At 44.4% G+C, this 22,131-nt stretch overlaps 1 protein-coding gene across 1 annotated transcript in view; it reads left to right on the forward strand.

The window, feature by feature from the left end:
- GOLGA1 (golgin A1) overlaps nucleotides 1-17,573 on the forward strand; it is a 266,236-nt gene extending 248,663 nt beyond the window's left edge. Inside the window, exons 22-24 of the mRNA XM_029610990.1 lie at nucleotides 4,580-4,750; nucleotides 5,996-6,082; nucleotides 7,320-17,573. Coding sequence (XP_029466850.1) covers nucleotides 4,580-4,750; nucleotides 5,996-6,082; nucleotides 7,320-7,400 — 339 coding nt within the window. The 3' untranslated portion in view covers nucleotides 7,401-17,573. The remainder of the gene's footprint in view (nucleotides 1-4,579; nucleotides 4,751-5,995; nucleotides 6,083-7,319) is intronic.
- The last annotated feature ends 4,558 nt before the right edge of the window (nucleotides 17,574-22,131 follow it).

A 22,131-nucleotide genomic window follows, 5' to 3' on the forward strand; every position in this document is an offset into this window, starting at 1 on the left:
TCTTACTGACTGATGAATCCCAGCTGGGCTGATGTCAGACGGGAGGGCGGGGCTTCGGGGACGCTGTCGGGGCTAGGTCCAGCGGAACCTTACCCCCGGAGCACCGAGCAGTTCTTTCCACCTCCTTTTGCAAGTTTTCACAAAGAATTCTTTCTCCCAAATAAGTCCAGTTGCAGCTCCAGCTATAAGGTTCCCGCCGGGCTGATGTCACATGGGAGGGCGGGGCTTCAGGGACGCAGTCGGGGCTAGGTCCAGCGGAACCTTACCCCCGGAGCACCGAGCAGTTCTTTCCACCTCCTTTTGCAAGTTTTCACAAAGAATTCTTTCTCCCCACCCCCCATGTGGACTTAATGGCAACTTGTCTGAACGCCAAGACCTTTCGATTTTTCAGTCAGCAGCGAGAGCACGGGCCTGATGGCCTTTATGCTCTGGTACTATCTTGGCTGCGGGGGGTTCTACTTTGTCTTTCCTCCCTGGCCACTTGTGGGCAAGGTGTTACGTCGCATAGAAAAGCATCAGGGAGAAGTGGTCTTGGTGGCACCAGAATGGTCGCGGCTTCCATGGTTTGCGGATCTGGACATCTTGGCTGTGGATGGACTGATTCGCTTTGGTAAAATGGAGGGTCTTCTGCATCAGGGACTCATATTTTCCAACCAGGCTGCTCACTTTTGTCTAGCAGCATGGCTTTCAAGAGGCAGTGTTTGAGTCGTAGGTGTTATCCAAAGGTGGTCATTACTTGAACCCTGCCTGGCCACCTTCAAAAAAGGCATAAAAACGTGGCTTTTCAGAAAGGCCTACCCAGAAACCAACCAAACCTAAACATTTCCACATAATCTACCCCGAAACCAACCAAACCTATACATTCCCACTTACTCCCCCCCCCCCCCCCCACTCAGATTCCCAGCCTCCATCCCCCCCACCCCCACCCGCCCTTTTCCCCCCCCCCCCTTCCTAAGGCTTTCCCTTTTTTCCCCCTCCTTAGGCCTTCTTTTCCCCCCTCCTTAGGCTTTTCCCCCCCTCCCAAGGCTTTCCCTTTCGCCTCTCCTTGCCCGCCCTTCCCCTTTTATCCTCCTATAATTTTACAAAATTGTTCAATTTAGTCCGATATAATCAATCCTATGCTAATTGTCACTAATGTAAATATTCCTTTTTCTGTAAATAAGTTCCTTTTATTTTCTTATGTTAACGGTTGTTTTTTATACTCTCACTCATGCTACCTATCTTTCCCTCTCTCCTTCCTGTCTCCCTTACCCCCCCCCCCCCCCCTTTCTGGCCTGCTCCCATCCCCCGGCCCCCTGTTTCATTGTAATTTCCTCCTTTAACTGAGTTACTTGTAAACCGGCGTGATGTGCCTCACGAACGTCGGTATATTAAAAGTTGTTAAATAAATAAATAAATAAATAAATAAGCCAGGAGAAAGTCTACTAATATATCCTAAGCACGGGTATGGAAGGTTTTTGAGTCCTGGTGCTCCACTAAAGGTGTTTGCTGTTTCAGGTCATCAGTCTCTGATATTTTGTCCTTCCTGCAAGAAGGTTTTGCCAAAGGCTTGTCTCTCAGCTCACTTAAAGTTCAAGTGGCAGCTCTAGGTTGTCTTCGTGGCAAGATAGATGGGTCCTCTATTTCTGCACATCTGAACGTTATTCAGCTCCTTAGGGGGACAAAGAATTTGCGTCCTCCACTTCAACGGGTTTGTCCATCCTGGAATCCTAATCTTGTCCTTAGTATGTGAAGCACCTTTTGAACCAGTCCGGAAAACTATGCTGAAGGACTTGACTCTCAAGGTTGTTTTTCTAGTGGCCATATATTCAGCTACGAGGATTTCTGAGTTGCAGGCTCTGTCGGGACCCATTCCTTCAGATTTCAAATTCGGGGGTCTCGTTGAGGACAGTACCTTCCTTTTTGCTGAAAGTGGTTTCGGAGTTTTACATGAATCAGTTAGTGGAGCTCCCAGCCTTTCCCACGGTGGACGCATCCGCTCTTCATGCGAGGGAGCTCAAATTGTTAGTTTAAGAAGAACTTTGTTGAGATATCTCAAGATAACAAATGACTTCAAGAAGTCAGATCAGCTTTTTATTTTGTGGAGCAGTCCAAAGAGGTGCTTTCAGGCTTCTAAGGCTACTATTGCTCGTTGGCTTAAGGAGGCTATTGGTTCCACTTACATTATTCGTGGTCTTCAGTTCCGAAGGGATTGCATGCTCATTCTACGTGTTCTCAGGCGGCCTCATGGGCGGATGCTCAGCTTGTTTCTCCACAGGAGATTTGCAGAGCAGTGACTTGGAAGTTGCTACATACTTTTGCAAAACACTATCGTCTGGATGTGGGAGGTACAGATTCCCCATCTTTTGGTGAAAGTGTTCTGTGAGCAGGACTCTCCAGGTCCCATCCTGAGTAAGGAGTTTTGGTACATCCCAGGAGTCTGGACTGATCTGGGTATGTACAGGGAAAGGAACATTGGTTATTACCTGCTAATTTTTGTTCCTGTATTACCACAGATCAGTCCAGAACCTGCCCATTCTATTGAGGGGTAGAGTCGACCGCTCATTCTGTTTTTTGTAGCAGAGAATATTTTTCATATTTTGTAAGTTTTGGAAAGTTTGGACGTTTTTGAAATTTGTTGTGATTGGCTTGGGTATAGATCAGTGGTTCTCAACCCTGTCCTGGGGACCCCCCAGCCAGTCGGGTTTTCATGATATCCACAATGAATATGCATGAGAGAAAATTTGCATGCACTGCCTAACATGCAAATTTTCTCTCATGCATATTCATTGTGGATATCATGAAAACCCGACTGGCTGGGGGGTCCCCAGGACAGGGTTGAGAACCACTGGTATAGATTAATACTGAGGAACTGCAGGTAGCATGTGTAGTTAAGTACCAGTATCAGTAAAACTTTCTCTGTCTCCATCTGCTGGAAGGGAGGCAAAACCCAGAAGTCTCGACTGATCTGTGGTACTCAGGAATGAAAATAAGCAGGAAGGAACCAATTTTCCTTTTCTGAAGTCCATCTAGCAATTAGTTTACCAGGTGCTGGAACGTATCAGAGGGATTTTTCATGCCAGAAGGCATTACAGTAAACTCATAAAGGTGAAATGGGGTATTAAATGCAGATCATTCCTGAGGAGCAGTCGACAGGGGACTCTGCCAATACCCACAACTAAGGTTCATGGTGGTCAGGTACTGGGCCTCAACTAGCAACTCATCCATCTGAGGAATCTACTAAGCATTGGATATAGTGCATTCTTTGTTTCCTATAGTCTACACAGAAGCGGGTACAAGAACTAAAGAAGCCCAGGGACTAGGAAACTTATAACAGTTAGCATATTATCAGTCTCCTTTTTCCCTGTGTTTCTCAACCTCAGCAGATACTCAGTAAGCACTCTGCTTCAGTGGTTTATGATTACCAGTGTTCACATTGTGAATAGTAAAGTGAGTAGTTCCTGGATTAGTAGAAAATTCATCAGCATATGTTTTCAGTACTGCTTCTAGCAGTTGTTTGTTTGTAGCGGTTAATTGCTCTCTTTCAACAACTTGTACAGATCCTTCATGCAATGTCTCTTCTAGGAGATCAGGTAGGGGCTCACTATCCGAACAGTTCTTTGGTGCATCAATGTTTTGCAGTCAGTGTAAACCTTTATCATATTTGCATGAAAGGTACACTGCTTTCTATCTTGAGAGTCTGTAGATATAATATGGTTGGTGTTATTCAGGTGCCATATGACGTTAGCTAACTCAGCAGCCTTCTCTAGAGTAGAGTTGGTGATCCTGAACATGTTGTCTTACCTCTGGATGGCATCATTGTAAAAACTGTCCCAGGACCATCAGATTTCAAAAGTTCTCCAGAGTTTTAACCTCCAATCCAGTAAGCCACTAGTGGTGCTTAGCTGGATCACAAACTCAGTATCATTTGCCCCCTTTTGTAAATTCAGGAACTTTTGTAGGTCTCAGGGATAATGGCATAATGAATCAGCAAGGTCTTGCGTACCTCCTCAATCTAAGAGCACGTCTCCCTATCCTTGGAATGCCTTGAGTGCTCTTCCAGTGAGCGTTCCTCCTAAATACCACAGCCAGTCCTTCACAAGAATCTCATTAAGGCAGCAGATTTTCTCAAAGGTAGCTAGATTCCTATCAGTATTGCCTCTGGAGTCATCAATCTGCATAAACTAGTTTGGCCCTATCTGGGCTGTGGAACCATTCCAGGCTATGGAGCCAATCTGTCTTCTGCACAGAAGATAGGCTGAAGCCTTGGATGTGAGCCATTTCCATTTCCAGCTTCATCTTCTATAGCTGAAATTCCTTGTTCCTCCAAATTTCTATCTTCTTCACCCAGCCTAACAAGATCTCAGTTCACAGCACAGGATGCTTGCCTATCATCTGTTGGAGACAGAGAATACTGGCAAGCTGAGATCAGCTCAGAAGCCTATATAGGGTGTTGCCAGCAAGCCTGTTAGTCTTTTGTCTCCATCTGCTGGTTGGGAGGCATAAACCTATACGTTTGGACACATCTGGCTGGATGAAGAGGAATTGTTTTTTCTTATTCTTTTTGTTTAAATTTTTTCATTTTTTTTGTTATTGTTAGAAAATAAAACCTGACAACGAGGGGTATGAAGTCAAGGAGAAGCCAAGTTCCGAGCCTCCTGCTGCCTCCTCTACGGTCACAAACAATGCAGACCTGAATGACTCACGGGAGATTAACTTTGAATACCTGAAACACGTTGTATTGAAGTTCATGTCCTGTCGAGAGGCTGAGGTAAAAAATAAAATTATATATCTAGATTTAGCTATAGATAGATAGACATATGTAAGCATTTGCTGGAGGGGATGGGACCCCAAGATCAGTGGGAGCACAAGTTACTGAAAAAACTGAGAAGGAAATAGGGAATGTTGTGTAGTTCCTCCTTGTATTCTTTCACTGTACACCTTACAGTGGAGCATTTCAACTTACCTGACTTTGACTAGAATATAATGTTGCTTTAGTTTTGAGATATTGTGATGTCAGTGTAGTGTTTCTTTTGTTCTTATCAATGTATCTAAGGCCCAGGTTCTCTGGTATGCATTAAAAGTAAATACCATCAATAGCATTTAAAAGCTGCAAACTCCCCCCCCCACCCCCCCTCAAAAAAAGCAAGCCAGTTTCATAAAAATGTTCACCTTATAAATACATGTTGAGCCAACATAAAAATTTACCAAGCATCTTGATGTTCTAAATATAACTGCTGCTGTCATTCTTGTCTATCTGCCAGTTCTTTGTGTGCTCTGTTTATAGTCAGAGTTGCTATTGATGGTGCTGATTTAGTCTTGCTTGCACATTGATTTTCCAACTGGGGTAGCGCTTTTCCTCTGCCTGCGTTCAAAAGTGGTATTCTACCAACTGGAAAACCGAGATTTCGAGGTCATGACTACCACAGCCAAATGGCCATTAAAAATGTAGACAGAGCCTTTTGTAACAAGATCTGCAGTTGTAAAACCACATTAAGTAATAGTCAGAAGTTGTCAGCTGAGGGAGAGATGCATCTTGAGCTTAGCAAAACGTTTGCTTTGTGTAGTAGCTTAATGTGTAAGACCAAAAAAAAAAAACAACCCACAACAATGCCTATGTGGACCTGAAACTGCAAGGTACACAAGGTTAAATAATAGGATTTTTAGCCTAGTTTTCCAAATAATGCAGTAATAATAAAGTGGCATAAAGCATTATTAGTATTCAGGTACAACAGTACCCTGTCCCAAAGAGCTTACAGTTTAAATAGGTACCTGAGACAATAGGAGATAGTGACTTGCCCAAGATGACAAGAAATGTCACTGGGGGAAGTAAAATTTGAACCTTGGTTCTCAGCCCACTGCTCTAACCACTGAGTCATTCTTTCAGTTCTTTTTAGCACAGAAAGGCACCTTTAGACAGCAAAGGTGGATTTTCAGAACTGAAACATTTTCAATGTGTTCTCAAATAGAAGTTTATTACTTAACTCTGAAAAATGTATGTGGTTTATTACTGCAGGCGTTCCATCTTATTAAAGCTGTATCTGTCTTACTAAACTTTTCCCCTGAGGAAGAACATATGCTCAAGGAAACCCTGGAATACAAGGTAAGATTTACTTTGGTACCAGTATAATCTTTAAGCAAGCCCACAGTAGTGATACAGACTTAATTATTTACCCATCTAGCCGGATAGATGCCATAAGGCAGCCAGACAGAACATGAATTGTAGAAACCAAAGTAAAGGCATTCAGCAAAACACAATTTAGTTTCCCAAGTTAAAAGCACCCATATAAAAGCAAATCTTATGGGAAGAACCATTTCCCATCCTGAATCTTTAAAGCCAGTATAGGTGTCGTTTTCTACCCAAAGTAATTTTTATTTGTTGGCTGCTCTTCCCAGGGCATGGCTTGGCATCCTTCTGTTCTGCAGCCTCACATTTAGTGTCCGTTTATACTGGTGAAGGGTATCAAGTTTTAGAACACTGCAAACGAAAATCTTGCATGGGCAGTGCCAGTCAAAATTTCCTCAAGCTCTGCCCTGCCAGTGCATGCATCTCATCTTCAGGTCTGTTGGCTGTTCTTGGTTTGAGGCTGTCAACTTGGAAGCCTGTGGTGATGGTGGTTTCTGTGCTCCAAACATGCATCACTGGGAGTTTATTTGATAGCCATCTCTCAATTGTCTTAACTCTGGAATGATGGAAAAGTGGTTTATGGCTTTTGAGATCAGTAATGTACTTCTAGTCAACACATCTGACACTTTGTTCTGTAGCAGTGGTTCTTATCTCCTTATTGATTTGTTTTTGTAGGACTTCTGGAAATCCAGTTTTATTTTATTTAGAGCTGCAGTCTTTCTAAGACTGAGTATCTCACCTTTTTTTTTTCTTTACTGGTTTATTGATATTTTTAAAAGCATTTATCAAACTAATGGACCTGAAGGCTAAAGTATTGTAAAAGGTGCCATTCTTTGATGCTGATGAGATTTTTTTGTGAACCATCTCTAGTTATCATTTAGGGCACAAACAAATGACAATATTTAGATTAAGTATTCAGATATATTTTTTTAAAATATATTGGTGCAAAATTAAGCACAACATGTAAATGTATCTGTATATAGATCTGTTGAAAGTATCCAAATTGCTGGTGCTTGAATGAATTGTACAAAATGTATATGTGTTTAAAATATATATTGCTCCCTCTCTGATCAATGAGATGATACTGGTATCAATCAGCAACTGTTGCAGTGGTCAGAAACACCTCAAAGGAACTAAATCATATATGGACTCTAAAATATTACATTTACAAGCACCAGTTCTCAAACAGGGTCATTTTACTTTTACATTACAGATGTCCTGGTTTGGATCAAAGCCTGCTCCAAAAGGTATTATACGCCCATCTGTTTCCAACCCAAGGATGCCATGGTCTTAAAGGAAATGGGAGTTCTTTAGGTAGCCATTTTGTTTTCTATGAAAAGAACACTGAACACATGCAGGTGTAGGTGCGTTTTATTCACTGTCATTGCAGTATTTTCTACAAGATTTTGGAAAAAACTGTTTACAAGTGTACAAAAGAAAATAACTGTCCGAGCAATCTTCACTACAAATTGAAACACTTTCTCCAAGCGTGGTCAAATAAAACATAGTCAGTTGTGATCAGTAGAGGATATCCTTATATATTTTGATACTATGTACATATAAACACTTAACCCTATAGTAGTGTGTTCCTACTGCAAAACACAGCATTTTGCCAGGGGAAATGCCTACCCCACCCCCTGGCATTTAAATGGTTGTATTTTTGTCTCCTTTAGAAATCAGACTTTTCTCTCTAAATATTGTACATTTCTCTCCTTAATAAGATGATTATGAAATCATACTACTACAATATTTACTTAGCTTGTAAGCTACCTGAGCAGGAGCTTTATGGCTTGTGTTAATCATTCATCATAATCCTTTTTTACCTGAGGAATACTGTATACACTCAGACATTTTTAAATAGATTGTACCATGAGGACCATCCTTAGGACTCCAGGCTCCAGCATGGGGAATTCAGGCTCAGATCACTGTCCTCCAAGGCTGCTTATCCCTGGACACTCCATAAATGTGATGTGATGTGCTCAGATACCAGGTGGCAGGTGATGGCCCCTGCCAGCCAACATGTAATGCCAAGGATGCACTTAGCAGGTACCATGCAAGCCAGGGAGGGAAGTGAAGATGGGTGGAGAAAACAGAGGGAAAAATTGGACCCCTTCCCTGCCACCAAAAGGAACAGGCACATGGCTGATGTCATGGTTTGGACTGACTGAAACTTATTACAGGATAACAAACTGTAGGGGGTCATCAGTTACTGCAAACAGTGGTGCAAGTTTAAGTTTCATTGTAATTTAAGCACCAGTATGTTTGGAGGGGGAAAATAACCTTGATAGTTCAGATTTTTAGTATTTTTTGGTTAATAGGTGCTGGGTTCTTGAAGTGATCCAGCAGGATTGATAGTCTACATTTGGAATGTGATGACATAGTTGCATCCAGAATCCAGGTAGCAGGAAAGGAATTTCTCTTTGTGATTCTGGGTTGCAGTGAGTGAATGTGTACTGGACCTGGTCACACTAAGCAATACAATAGGGTAGAGATCTGCACAAAAGACTTGTTTTTAATCATTTTAAAAATTACCTTAGTTGCCTACCTTATCAGTTTCCATTTGACTAATCATACGAGCCTAAACTGCAAGCAGCCAGACTTCCTACTCACTTTTGGCTAGGTTTGAGTAAGACATTCAGAGATCTTCTGTGCCTTAGGTAAAATAAGCCAGCCAGTGCTTTCACAGAATTACTATAAAATACTTTCAAGAATCATTTTTTAAACACCTAACATAAATATGCATTTATTTATGTTTCCAATTTGCTGCTTACTCTCTCCTCCCACATAACAACAGATTAGCTTATTGAAAAATACATGGGCCACCCTAGACCTTAGTGGAACTGCAAAGAAAAAAGGAAAATTGGTTCTTACCTGCTAATTTCCGTTCCTGTAGTACCACGGATCAGTCCAGATTCCTGGTTTATTCATCCGTGCCAGCAGATGGAGACAAGAGAAGGTAAAACTGACACTGCTTCTTATACCCTGGTGCCACCTGCAGTTCCTCAGTATTGACCTGTAACCAAGCTAAGTGCCATACAAAAATGGGCATTCAAAACCTTGTATAACAAAACTTATATACCAAGTTTTTTTATATTAGTTTTATACAACTCTTTTGCTATGTCAAAAATATAAGAGCTGAGTGGACGATTCTCCACCTCCATAATTCAGGTAGACTCTGGACTGATCCATGGTACTACAGGAATGGAAATTAGCAGGTAAGAACCAATTTTCCTTTCCCTGTACGTACCTGGATCAGTCCACGCTCCTGGGATGTACCAATGCTCCCTAACCAGAGTGGGACCTGGAGAGTGCTGCTCGCAAGACACTCTCGCCAAAAGACCGAGACTCTGGCTCCCCCACATCTAGCCAATAGTGTCTCGTAAAGGTATGCCGCGACTTCCAAGTCGCCACTCTACAAATTTCCTGAGGAGAAACCAACTGAGTCACCTGAGATCGAGTGGAGTGGGCTGGGCTGTCAAACCTTCTGGCACTTGTCGACCCTTGAGAATGTATGCGGTGCCAATGGCCTCCTTAAGCCACCTCGCAATGGTAGTCTTGAAAGCCTGGGTACCCTTCTTTGGACCACTTTACAAAATAAAAAGATGATCAGACCTCCTAAAATCATTTGTGACCTTGAGATTGTAACAATGGTCTATGGACATCTAACTTCCAAAGTTCCCGTGCATTAGGCTCAGAAACACTCAAGTCCGGAAAGGCCAGCAGCTCTACTGTCTGATTGAGATGAAAAGCAGAAACTACCTTTGGAAGAAAAGACTGTACTGTCCGCAAAGAAACACCTGCTTCCGAAATCTGAAGGAATGGATCGTGACACGACAAAGCTTGCAACTCAGAAATTCTTCTCGCAAAGCAGATGGCTACCAGGAAAACAACCTTCAAAGTCAAATCCTTGAGGGTCGCTCTACGAATAGGTTCAAAAGGAGCCTCACACAAACCCCTGAGAACAAGATTAAGATTCCAAGGAGGACAAATCCTCCACAGAGGAGGATGCAAATTCTTGACTCCTCGAAAAAATCTGACTACATCAGGGTGAGAGGACAGGTGGCACGCCTCCACCTTCCCGCATAAGGAAGCCAAGGCCGCCACATGAACTCTGAGCGAGTTGAAAGTGAGGCCCTTGACTTAACCGATCCTGGAGGAATGACAAGATGTGAGACAGCGAAGATCGCAAAGCCTGAACTCCCTTAGACACACACCAGGACTCAAAATTTTTCCAGACTCGAACATAGGATAAAGAGGTGGACTTTTGTCTCGCTTGGAGAAGGGTAGTAATCACCGCTTCCGGGTACCCCGTGCTCCTCAAAAGTAGCTTACATCCTCTCAAAGCTTAGCCGCTAGAAAAAAAGCAATCTGCCTGGTCGAAAAATATGGGGCCCTGCCGTAGAAGACAAGGGAGATGACCGAACCTCTCAACGGCCCCTCGACTGTTAGGTTGACCAGATCTGTGAACCACGGCCAGCAAGGCCAGTCCAGGGCCACCAGTACCACCTCCCCCAGAAGCCTCTCTATGCACCGCAATACTTTGCCTACCAACGGCCACGGAGGGAAAACAAATAGAAGAACTCCCTGAGGCCAAGGCACCTCTAGAACGTCTATGCCTTCGGCCCTGTGTTCCCTCCGTCTGCTAAAGAAGCGGGGAACTTTTGCATTGTGTTGAGCTGCCATCAGATCGACGTGTGGATGTCCCCACTGCTTGCAAATGAGCCGCATTGCTCCATCTGACAATTCCCGTTCTCCTGGATCGAGAAAACTGCGACTGAGAAAGTCTGCTTGGACATTTTTGACCCCTGTGATATGTGAAGCAGCTATCTGAACTAGATGCTATTCCGCCCAGAGGATCAACTCCTGAGTCTCCTGTGCTACTGCATGACTCTTTGTGCCGCCTTATTGGTTGATGTAAGCTACGGCCGTCGCATTGTCCAACAGAACTCATACGGACCGGCCTTGAATCAAAGGCAGAAAAGCAAGTAAGGCTAAACGTACCGCCCTGGTCTCCAAGCGATTGATAGACCAAGAAGCCTCCTCCGCCGATCAGGAGCCCTGGGACACTTGCCTCTGGCAAACTGCTCCTCAACCAAACAGACTGGCATCGGTAGTAAAAATGACTCAATCCGGAACCTCCAACGTGACCCCCCGCACCAGGTTGGGAGTTTGAAGCCACCAGGATAGGCTGTCCCTGCAGGAGTGAGAGATACAGGTTGATGGAATTACTGACAATGGGCTCCACTGTGCTAGAAAAGCTTTTCTGAAGTGGCCTCATATGAGCAAAGGCCCATGGTACCAGCTCCAAGGTTGAAGTCATTGAGCCGAGGACCTGCAAGAAGTCCCAGGCTCTGGGAGTGCGCAACTTTGACAAGCGCCGAACTTGACTTTGCAACTTGTTCACGCTCTCCTCCATCAGGAACACTCTGACCTGAAGCGTGTCGAAACGCACTCCCAAATACTCCAGAGTTTGAGAGGGATTAAGTGACTCTTGGCTAGATTCACTACCCGGCCTAGGGATTGTAGAGTCTGAAGGTACTGTCTGTACGGTGGAGTGACAACTGCTCTCTGACTTCGCTCATATGAGCCAATCATCGAGATAAGGACGTACCAGGACTCCTGCTGCCGTAAAGTCACCGCCACAACCACCATGACCTTGGTGAAGGTATGGGGCGTCGTGGCCAGTCCAAAAGGGAGAGCTTGGAATTGTAAATGCTGCCCTAAGACAATAAACCTGAGGTACCGCTGATGATCTTGCCAAATTGGAATGTGCAGGTACGCTTCCGTCAAGTCTAGAGACGCCAGGAACTCCTGAGCTGCAGTTTCCATGCAAAACTGGGGCATCTTCAATGCCGCATTCACTCACTTCAAGTCCAGAATGGGGTGAAAGGTCCCTTCCTTCTTCGGAACAAAGTAAATAGAATACCGACCCATACGGATCTCATGAGGCACTGGGACCACAGCCCCCAAGCTGCAATCTGTCTAGAGTCTCCCGCACCACCAGGCACTTTTGCAATGAGCTGCAGGGGGAGACAAGAAACAGGTTGTGTACGGGACGAGCAAATTCTAACAAGTAACCATCTCTTATTACACTGAGGACCCACTGATCTTGGGTGACTTTGGCCCACTCCTCATAAAAGTGAGTCAGAGGACCCCCCTATAAAGGGAACAATGGAGTGGACCAGCCTCACCTCATTGTGCAGGTTTGGATCCCGAGGACCCACCACCGATGGGGGCTCTGAAGAGCCGATGAGTTCCACAAAAGGACCTCCCCCTGGCATGGCCCTGAGAAGAAAAGGGTCTCTGCGCCGCATAAATCCCCCTCGCCCGATGAGCTCTCAGATTATCCCGAAAACACAGATGCGATAGAAAGGCGAGTTTGCCCTTAGGTTTGTCCTCAGGCAATATATGCACCTTACTGTCACCTAACTGCTTCACTAGGTGTTCCAGGTCCTCCCCAAATAAGAGACGTCCTTTAAAAGGCAAAAAAGCCAACTGGGACTTAGTCAAAACATCCACGGACCAGTCATGGAGCCACAAGAGCTGCCGTGCAGAAATTGCAGCTCCCATAATATGAGAAGAGGTCCGCACCAAATCATACAAGACATCCACCACATAAATATCAAAGCTTCCAACATTCCATCTGACCACCTTGGGAATAAACTGTCAGATGTCCATCCTGGAGACGCTGCACCCAGCGCAAGCAAGCTCTCTGCATGAAACTGGAGCAAATGGCCGCCTTGAGACTCAAAGCTGCAACCTCAAACATCCACTTGAGATGGACTTCCAGCTTGTGGTCCTGAACATCCTTCAGCACCGCTGCTCCCGCTACTGGAATAGTCATCTTTTTTGTGACCACTGAGACTGCCGCGTCCACCTTGGGGAGCGCAAAGAGCTCAAAGGTCTCTTCTGGCAAGGAGTAAAGCTTTGCCATCACCCTGCCTACACAAAAAACCAGCATCCGGAGTGCCCCATTCCTGATCCACCTTCTTCTTAATGGATGCATGATATGGGAACCCGGAGGGAGGGTTTTGCATGCCCTCCAGTACTGGATCCACCCCATCCTTGTTAGACTCGTCCCGTGGGGGTTGGAACCCTAGCTCCTCCAGCACCTGGGGGATGAGCAGGGCAAGTTCCTCCCTGCGGAACAAATGGAGGATTTTGGGGTCATCCCCCTCCGCAGGGACTAGGTCTGAATTATCCACTTGGGCGATGTGCATAGCCCCTGGGTCCAACACTGGTTCTCCCAACAGCACCACCCCCAGGTTTGAGACTTCGTTCAGCTGAGTGGGATAGGCCGAATGCAAAACTCTGGCGCCTGAGGCATCCCGCGACGTCCCAGGTCCGACCAGCCCCATGGCCGGCTCAGGGGCCAAAGCGGGTGGGTTCTGACCCCCCTGCTGCAAAGGAAGCCCTTCCTGCTGCGCCAAAAAGGCCTGGTGCAACAGCAGGATAGATTCCGGTGAGGAAGGCCGCAGGAAAAGCCTGCAGGCAAGACGCCTCCCCACCTGTAGGTGGGGGACCCTGACCCAGGGTACCCTCTGAGTCCCCCTGTCCACCAACAGGACCCGGGTGGACTGGGGAAAGTGGTGGAGGGAAATCCCCATCCGGCCCCGAAAGCGTGGGCATGCCTGCAGGAGCTCCCAAAATGGCTGCCGTTCCCGCGGCTAAGGGAACAGAAGCATTTAATGAAGCTGCAATCGGGATGGCCACGCTAGAACTGGCTATCCTCTGTTTGGCAGGCAGTGGGAGGTCAGAGGGCCCTTCCCCCCCCACGAGATACACGCCGCACACAGACTGCGGTGATTTAGCCTCCCGGGAGCAGCACCACATGCGTGGCAAGTCGACCTGCACACCATTGTACCGCGGGAGGGCAGAAAAAAAACCTGAACCGACAAGCAAAAAGAATCCAGAGGTAGAAGCAACACAGGCCGGGGGGGGGGAAGAGAGCTGTCCTTACTGCTGCCTCCTGCCTGCTTAACTTCCCCTGCTTTTTTTTTTTTTTAAACTTTAATGAGGCTTACAGCCGATCCCTCTCCTAAAGCTGAAGAGAGCTGACCAGCTCAATTCAGCAAATGAAGGAAAGAAGAGGGGAAAAGCAACTAACAGAGCCAAAAGGAAATATGTCAACGAAGTGACCTCGTAAGGGGAGGGATCTGGACCACCAGATGTACCCGTCACGGCTATTCCTGGACCGGGCTTTCAAAAGGGTCAGCAACCCCCAGCCCATCCGCCTCAACCAAACAGGATAGGGATCCTTGATAAGGAACCCTGACCCCTGGGAGAAAGGCTCAAAGGAATTTTAAAAAGCTGGAAAAAAAATACTGGGTACACTGAAGAAACTGCAGGAATATTCACCAGCCACCATCTGCTGGAGACAGAGAAATACTGAGGAACTGCAGGTGGCACCAAGGGTGTAAGAAGCAGTGTCAATTTTACTTTCTCTGTCTCCATCTGCTGGCACAGATGAATAAAACCAGGAGTCTGGATTGATCCGGGTACATATAGGGAACTAAGTGTTCTGCATTCAAAATAGTTTCAGAGAAACCAAGGCCTGAGAGTGAGAAGACATTAATTTCTTCTTATGTCTCTAGAAGTGAGGCTGGCCCACTTTGCTTAGCATCTCCTTAAAATCTGATTAAAAGCAGCATTTCAACTGAGATTTGTTAAGGAAGCTAAAGTGATTATAGTCCCCCTCCAGGGTGTATGTATAGTGCCAAAAAGGATGGATCTACCCACTTAAAATGTTATTTCTATAAATCTGCACGCTCTGATTCCTTGCTGAGCCTCTCCCTAACGTGCCTCATGAGGGCAGCCTCCTGAATAGACTGCAGCAGTCAGAGCATGTGTGCAGATGCAATAAGCCCCAATTTAAAAGCTTTAGATTTTTCTAATTAAAAAAAACAAAAATCCTTTTACCCACCAAGCATTTAAAAGCTATATTTATATGCTATGCCCCCATCAGGGAACATTTCAACCTCGTCGTCTTCTGAGCTGCTAAGCTGATGTGTGCTGCCTTTGGAGCCACTGCAGGTTGTTCGATGTTGGTTCTTTTCATTGGGATAGCCTAATTTAGCTGAGTAGGCTGGTTTTCAGAGGAGGAGAATTTAAACTAGAAAACAACATGGTCTTAATTACTGCACCAAATTCCTGCCACCTTTTTTAAAAGGATGGATGTTATCTGTAGGTAGGGCTTTTCACTTTTGGTTTGAAGCAGGTTTCCCAAGAAGTATTACTCTAGTTTGTTTGGTTTTTCTCTCCTGTCTGACTACTGTAACACTTAACATGTAGAATTTCTGATAGGCTGGAATCCTTCCACTACCGAGTTGGCCACTCACAGCCCCAGTATGATCCCAGGCCCTCATCCTAATTTGGCAGCACAGGAGGAATGGCCGAGTGGTGCTTCTGGCCATCAAATTAAACATCCATCTTTATCCAGAAAAATGTCTTTTTTTTTTTGCACAGTTTTTCCTGCAGTATTGATAACTTTCCAGAAAAACTAAAATGAAGAGCCCCGTCTCTATGCTAATGTAACAAATTAGTAAAAAGAAAAATGAAAAAAAAATTGTATTCATTTAAAGCCACATTTCCTTCCATTATTGTAAAATTATATTGTAAATCAAAAGTTGATCGTATTTATCAATTCACTGTCAAGCAATAGGAAAAGTACATAATTTCTAGGTTTATTAAATAGAAATAAAAAGCTGCAAGCTATTACCTTTATATTGAATTAAAAATGTCTGTGACTGGCTTTCCGGCATTCTACTGCCTTGGAACATAAAGTTAGTCAAAAACACATTGTTAGTCCCAGAAAAAGATCTCACCTTGGTTGACCTTTTTATTTTTTCAAATTCAAGTAGACTAAGATGGCAACTGTCACTTTGTTCAGGTCTGTTGAATTGCTTCTAATCTGAATTCTTTAAAAATTAACCATCACCTTTAATCTGTAATTTTAAAAGTATTTAGATAATTTCATAAAGTCTAATTCAGGCTAAGCAACATTTCTCCCCTCCTCTGCTCTATTTTCTCCTGCACAGTTTATGCAAAAGAAATGAGTATTTTGCTTTACATTAAAGCAATTAGTAATTCCTTGTGTATCTAATATTGCCTCCCTGCATGGTTTTGGATGGTACACATTTCCTGCTTTTTCTAGAGGATTTGGTCTGCCTCTTCCTAATGTTTAACAAGCTGTAAAGACAATGTTTGTGCTTGGAGACTAGCTGCTAATATTTGCCTTCTCACTGTAATATAAATGGTTGGAGAGAGAATATGCTACTTTCTCTTCCTGGGTTGGCATTTAATAGGGAAAAAAAATGAACCCCAACCCACATTCCATGTTAATGTTTGTTCATTATTACATACTGTATGTATATAGACATGGAACAATGTATAAATTTGGTTAATGTCAATACTGAATATGTATGTTATTGCTGAGTACCAGTCATTTTTATTGGATAGGTCTTGCTCAGGAAAACTCAACCCTTTCTAACAGCTGCTGTTATGGACCATAATATTTTTTTTCTTTAATACTGCTATGGGAAAATATTTTTTCTACACAATTCCCTGGGTAAAATCCCATTTTTGCTGTGAAGTGGGGATGACAGGATATATGTTTATCTTGGTTAATTTAAATATAATAGCACAGCCAGACAGCAGCTTATCACATCTTAGGTTCCCCCTTTGCTCCTCCCTCAATTGAGGTTGACCCTAGTGATTAGGAGTTTTTGAAAAGGGATCAAGTATATGAGTTGTACTAGCCTGCTGGAACTTGCCTCTCACTGCCCAATGAACTCGGTAAATGTAGCTCCATTTTTAATTAAAAATGAAAAACAAACTGGGGCTTAAATATTGATTTTTATGGAGAAGGCACTGTTGCTCTAACTTAAAAGAAGACTTATTTTATTCTTAATGTTCATCCCCTTGTTATTTATTAATTATGCATTTATTGTGAAAAACCAGCGTGAGTGGTTACTTTTCTATTTAGAAAAGATTCGGCTGCATTTGCTTGTTGGAATAAAACCTTTATTTCAAAGAAATACTCGTTTTACTTTTTGATAGTAAGGTGTGATAGTGGAGCAGCAGATTTGTGTGTAAAGTTTAAGAGGATTTACTGACATCACATTTTTTTTGGTAAAAATTCAAATCATTTGCTCTGAACGTTAACATCAATGCAAATACAACAAATTTGTAGTCTTGCAGATATGGAAATGTTCCTTATTCTGTGTATATTATTTGTATTAAGTACAATTTTGCCAAGTCCTCTACTAAAGTTATTCTACTTTTTAGCAACTTTTCAACACATTGAATTTTCTGATTATAATCAAGAGCATTGTAAATGTGTTAGGCAGTGACACACTTGTATAAAGTCTACTGTGGTTGAATTCCTTTAACCGTTGTAAATAACTGTAAGTTTGGTTAGAATGAATTTTGCGTATGCTCCATTTTTAATTAAAATCTTCTAACAGCTGTTGAGTTCTGGTGGATTTTCACTTTACTTAAATCACCCACAACAGCCCTTAAGTAATATAAATCCGAATGTAAAAAAAACAATGTTCCTAGTCATTTATTTCAAAGTAGTAGGACCACCACAAAGTCAGCTAATTCACTGTAATTATGCTGAATATAAACTTGGTCCACTTTCATATGTTTTTTCAATATATGCAAATAAAACATGTCCGTCAAATTCAGGACACTAATAGGGACTGCCCGAACTCAGGGGGCCGATGCTATAATAAACGCAGAAAGCGGGCTTTCAGCGCTCGCTTTAACGCGTGCATGGCACACGCAAGGGGCTGCCAGGCAATAAACAAATTAGGGAGTCGCGCTAGCAAGGAGGCGCTAGGGTTGCTTGCGCGACCTTAGCGCCTCCTTGCTAACCCGATCCCGTCTGCCGGTTATGAACACCGATGCTGATAAACTATGCGTCGGTTTTCATAATTGCAGCCCGCCGGTTATGAAAACCGATGCCGAGCTGTACTTTTTTTCAATGCGCTCAGCTATTAACGCCTGCTCCTAGTGTGCTAGGCTGAGTGCACTGAATTGCATCGGCCCCCTCAGGGCGTAAGAAGTGAGCAAAGTAACCAATACAACAGGAACTTCAACAATAGCAATACTTATCCAAAGGAGTCCCTATTAGTGTCCCAAATTTAGCGGACATGCATATATTGAAAAACGTTAAAAAAAAAACAAAACATATGAAAGTGGACAGAGTTTATATTCAGCATACATACGACGTATTAGCCGACTTTGTGGTGCCCTACAACTATAAAATGTTTTTAGCATAACAGATGCTTGCTACTACTTTGAAATAAGTGACCAGGAACATTGTTTTTTTACGTTCTGCTTTTCACTTGACAGAGTGGCCTGGGATAGATCTGCTGCTATACAGGCCCAACACTAGGGCAGGAGCACTTGTACTATTTTACAGCAGGGTGGTGTGGAAATTAGTATTTATTATTTTTAAAAAGTGAGCTCAAGGTTGATAGAAGCAGGATAAAATACAAATAATAATCTGCTGTTGGCATTTGTAGAAAATAGTTAACAGCACAATTATATAAAAATACACTACCTAGAACCCACATTTTTTTTTTTTTATATTCCATTTTTTTTCAAATACTTCAAAGTGGATTACATTCAGGTAGTATAGGTATTTTGAAGAAATTACAATTTTTAGAAAGAAACCTTCTCTCCAAGTGTCCTAAAGCAGAGGTAGCCATGTTTGAGTATGAGCCAGCTGATTAAACAGTGGTGGTAATTTTTAAAAGGATTTATATGTTTACAACTGTGTTTTTACACATGAAACTGCATTTTAGTCATAAGTGGGCTTTTGAAAATTACTACAATAGTATGTTACATTTCTAGTCATAACTGCTTTTGAAAATTACATCCATTGGTTTCAGTACCTGCACAGAATACAGCCGAGGCTGAATTATTGTACAGACCACTGTTGCACATAGACTGCCAAACAATTCATTTTTACTACATAATGCACAAAAACCATTTTTAGGGAGAAGCATTCCTGCAGGCTTCTTGACTATATTGACATGAAACATCTTTATCAAACCCAAAAGCACCTAGGCAATATCCTTGAATGCAACGTCAGATTGTCATAGCACATTATCAAGGCCAATCCTGTGTCTACTGCAGGATAGCTAGTTAAAGCCATTGCCATGCTTTGATACCATACTGCTTAAAGCCCTTTAAGAAAACCAAACCCATCAACCATAAATTGGAAAAACAGGGTAACAAGGCCACACCTGAACTTAACACAAATAAATAAATAGCATGCTTCCTTTCTCCTAGGACAAGCAGGATGGTAGTCCTCACAGATGGGTGACATCAGCAGATGGAGCCTGGCCCAGAAAATTTTTGTCAAAGTTTCTAGAACTTTGGCACACTGATCATGCCTAGCACGTACATGCGAGGTCCCTCTTCAGACTTTTTTTTTTTTTTTCCGTGAAATAACTGCCTCACATTGATGGAGCTACTGCTCTTACTGTTTTCTCAAACTTCTTTACCTGGTTTTTCGTGTTGTCAGTATTAGGTCCCTCTTCTCCGGTTGGTGTCCTGTCAGAGGCGTGGTAAGTCTCTTTTTTTCCCTTTGTTGTGGTCAATTTCTGCCATGTGGCCGTCGGCCATCAACCGCTCGCTGGCTGTTTTTCATGTTGTCATCCAGTTTTTGACAGTGCCCCCGGACCATGTTGATTACTGATCCACATGAGATTTGTATCCACTGCTTGGGGGCATTGCATGACACCCACAGGTCTCATTTGTGCAATCAGATGACCCCCAAGGGTTGTCGTGCACGGCTGGATAAAATGGAGAAATTGTTTGGGCCCAAAAGGTCTGCTTCATCCACTCCAGCATCAGAGGCATCAACACTTGGGGGCCAAGGGAAGCCAGTGGATACACCGTCCCTTTCCACGGGCCCTTTTGAGAGAGGAGCAGGTGATAGACTGTCTCCAGTGTCGCACTCCAGGACATCAGGTTCTTCAGCTTCCTCAATGCCGGGGAAAGACTGGGCCACGCATTGCGAGAAGTCCCGCAAGCATCGTGACTGGTCGTTGTCACCGCATGGCTCCAGAACCAGTGCGGCATCGGTGGCCAGAGTCCCAGACATTCCCCACTGGCATCTGTGCTGGGCTCTGAGGAGGCTCTGGTAATGCCTCCTCCTCTTCTGTCTGTCCTAACTTTGCCAGATTTTCAGGAGGAGCCAGAACCTGTGCCATCTGTCACCCCTGCTAAAGCGTCTGAATGTCCTGTTAGGTGTCCTTCTAACTGAACTGGTACCTGAAGGACCATTGCTTCCTCAACAGCCACCGATGTCCTCCTCTGGAGCCATTCCCATTGTTGGGTCCTTAGAGGAAGAAGATTTGCTATGACCATGAGCACAGTCAGGCCCGCTTGTCCTGTGACCAGAGTTTCCCAACCCTGTTCCCGGGCCAGTGATGCCAAAACCAAGGAGCTTGGACAGGGACCATCCATGCCAGCCCCCAGGGGACCTTAGCGAGGAAGAGACCCGATATGATCCCTGGGGTGATTCTACCACTGAGTCGTCTTCTGAAGACTCCGGTAATAACCTTATGGAGCCTTTGCTGCCAGATGAGAGGCGATCTACCTCAGAGGATCTCTCCTTTATGGGCTTTGTCCAAACCATGGCTAAAGCCATCCCTTTTCAGCTCCTCACAGAAGATGACACTTAGCATAAAATGTTGGAGGTCCTCCAGTTTATCGATACCCCAAAGGAGATAGTGGCTGTCCCATTTCATGATTATTTTTAAGGAACTTCTCCTTAGGATCTGGAAACATCCTGTATCTGTTCCTCCCATTAAAAGGAAGGCAGATGCCATCTATCTAGTCTTTGAGAGATGCCATCTCCCACACCAATCTGTGGTAGTGGAGTCCGCTCTGAAAAAAGCCAAGTGCTCCCGCACCCACACCTCTGCCCCTCCAGGCCGGGATCACAGGACACTGGATGCCCTAGGTAGGAAGGTATACCAGGGCGCCATGCTCATTGCCCATATCACCTCCTATTAATTATATGACGCAGTTAACCGGAAACTGTGGAAGCAGGTCTAGGATCTGTCAGAACACTTGCCACAGCAACAGCAGGATGCATTCTCACTGGTGGTACAGCAGGGGCTGGAGGCAGGGAAACAGGAGGTGAGGTCCACCTATGATGTTTCTGAAACAGTGGCGAGAGTGGATGCAGCGGGCATTGGCGCCTGCAGGAGGGCCTGGCACCGTGCTTTGGACCTTTGCCTGGAAGTCCAGGAAAAGTTGACAGACCTACCCTGTACAGGAGAGAATCTCTTTGGGTATAAGGTCAGGGACATGATGGCCCAATTGAAGGACCACCCTGAGACTTCAGCAACTGTTGGCTAGTGCTTCCGCCCCACCAGCCTCAGTCAGGAAGTCCTCATGACAAGGCTTGAGGAAGTCCTATTGTCAGAGGAAATATTATCCTCCAGCCTCGCACTGGTTCCAGGGGTCATTCCCGCCAGCAGTGGACTCCCAGGAGAGCCCGGCTACAGGCTTTTGACTGGGGGCAAGGGAGCATGAGTCTGTTTGCCATACCCTCTCCACCCTGCCCTCTGGTTGGCAGCAGGCTGAGACATTTTGCTCCCCCCCCCCTCTCCTCCCCCCCCCCCCCGATCCTAGTAACATTGGACTAGTGGGTTCTTTCTATTGTTCACCAAGGGTACTGCCTGAATTTCAGAGACATCCCTGTGGACATCCCCCATGTCCAGCAAGAGTTTCATCCACTCCTCAGGAGGTACTTTTGACAGAGCTCTCTACCCTGTTGATGGCAAGAGCAATAGAACCCATTTCTTGCCACCAGCATGGCCGAGGGTTCTACTCACTATTTCCTACTACCAAAGAGAATGGGGAGCCTCCATCCTATTCTTGATGTGAGGGCCTTGAACAAATTCTCACGAAAAGTTCAAGGTGCTCATTAGCCACCCTGATTCCACTCAGAAGAGACTGGTTTTGCTCCCTCGATCTGAAAGATGCCTACATAGTGA

Source organism: Rhinatrema bivittatum, chromosome 8, assembly GCF_901001135.1.
Source record: "Rhinatrema bivittatum chromosome 8, aRhiBiv1.1, whole genome shotgun sequence".
NCBI lineage: Eukaryota > Metazoa > Chordata > Amphibia > Gymnophiona > Rhinatrematidae > Rhinatrema > Rhinatrema bivittatum.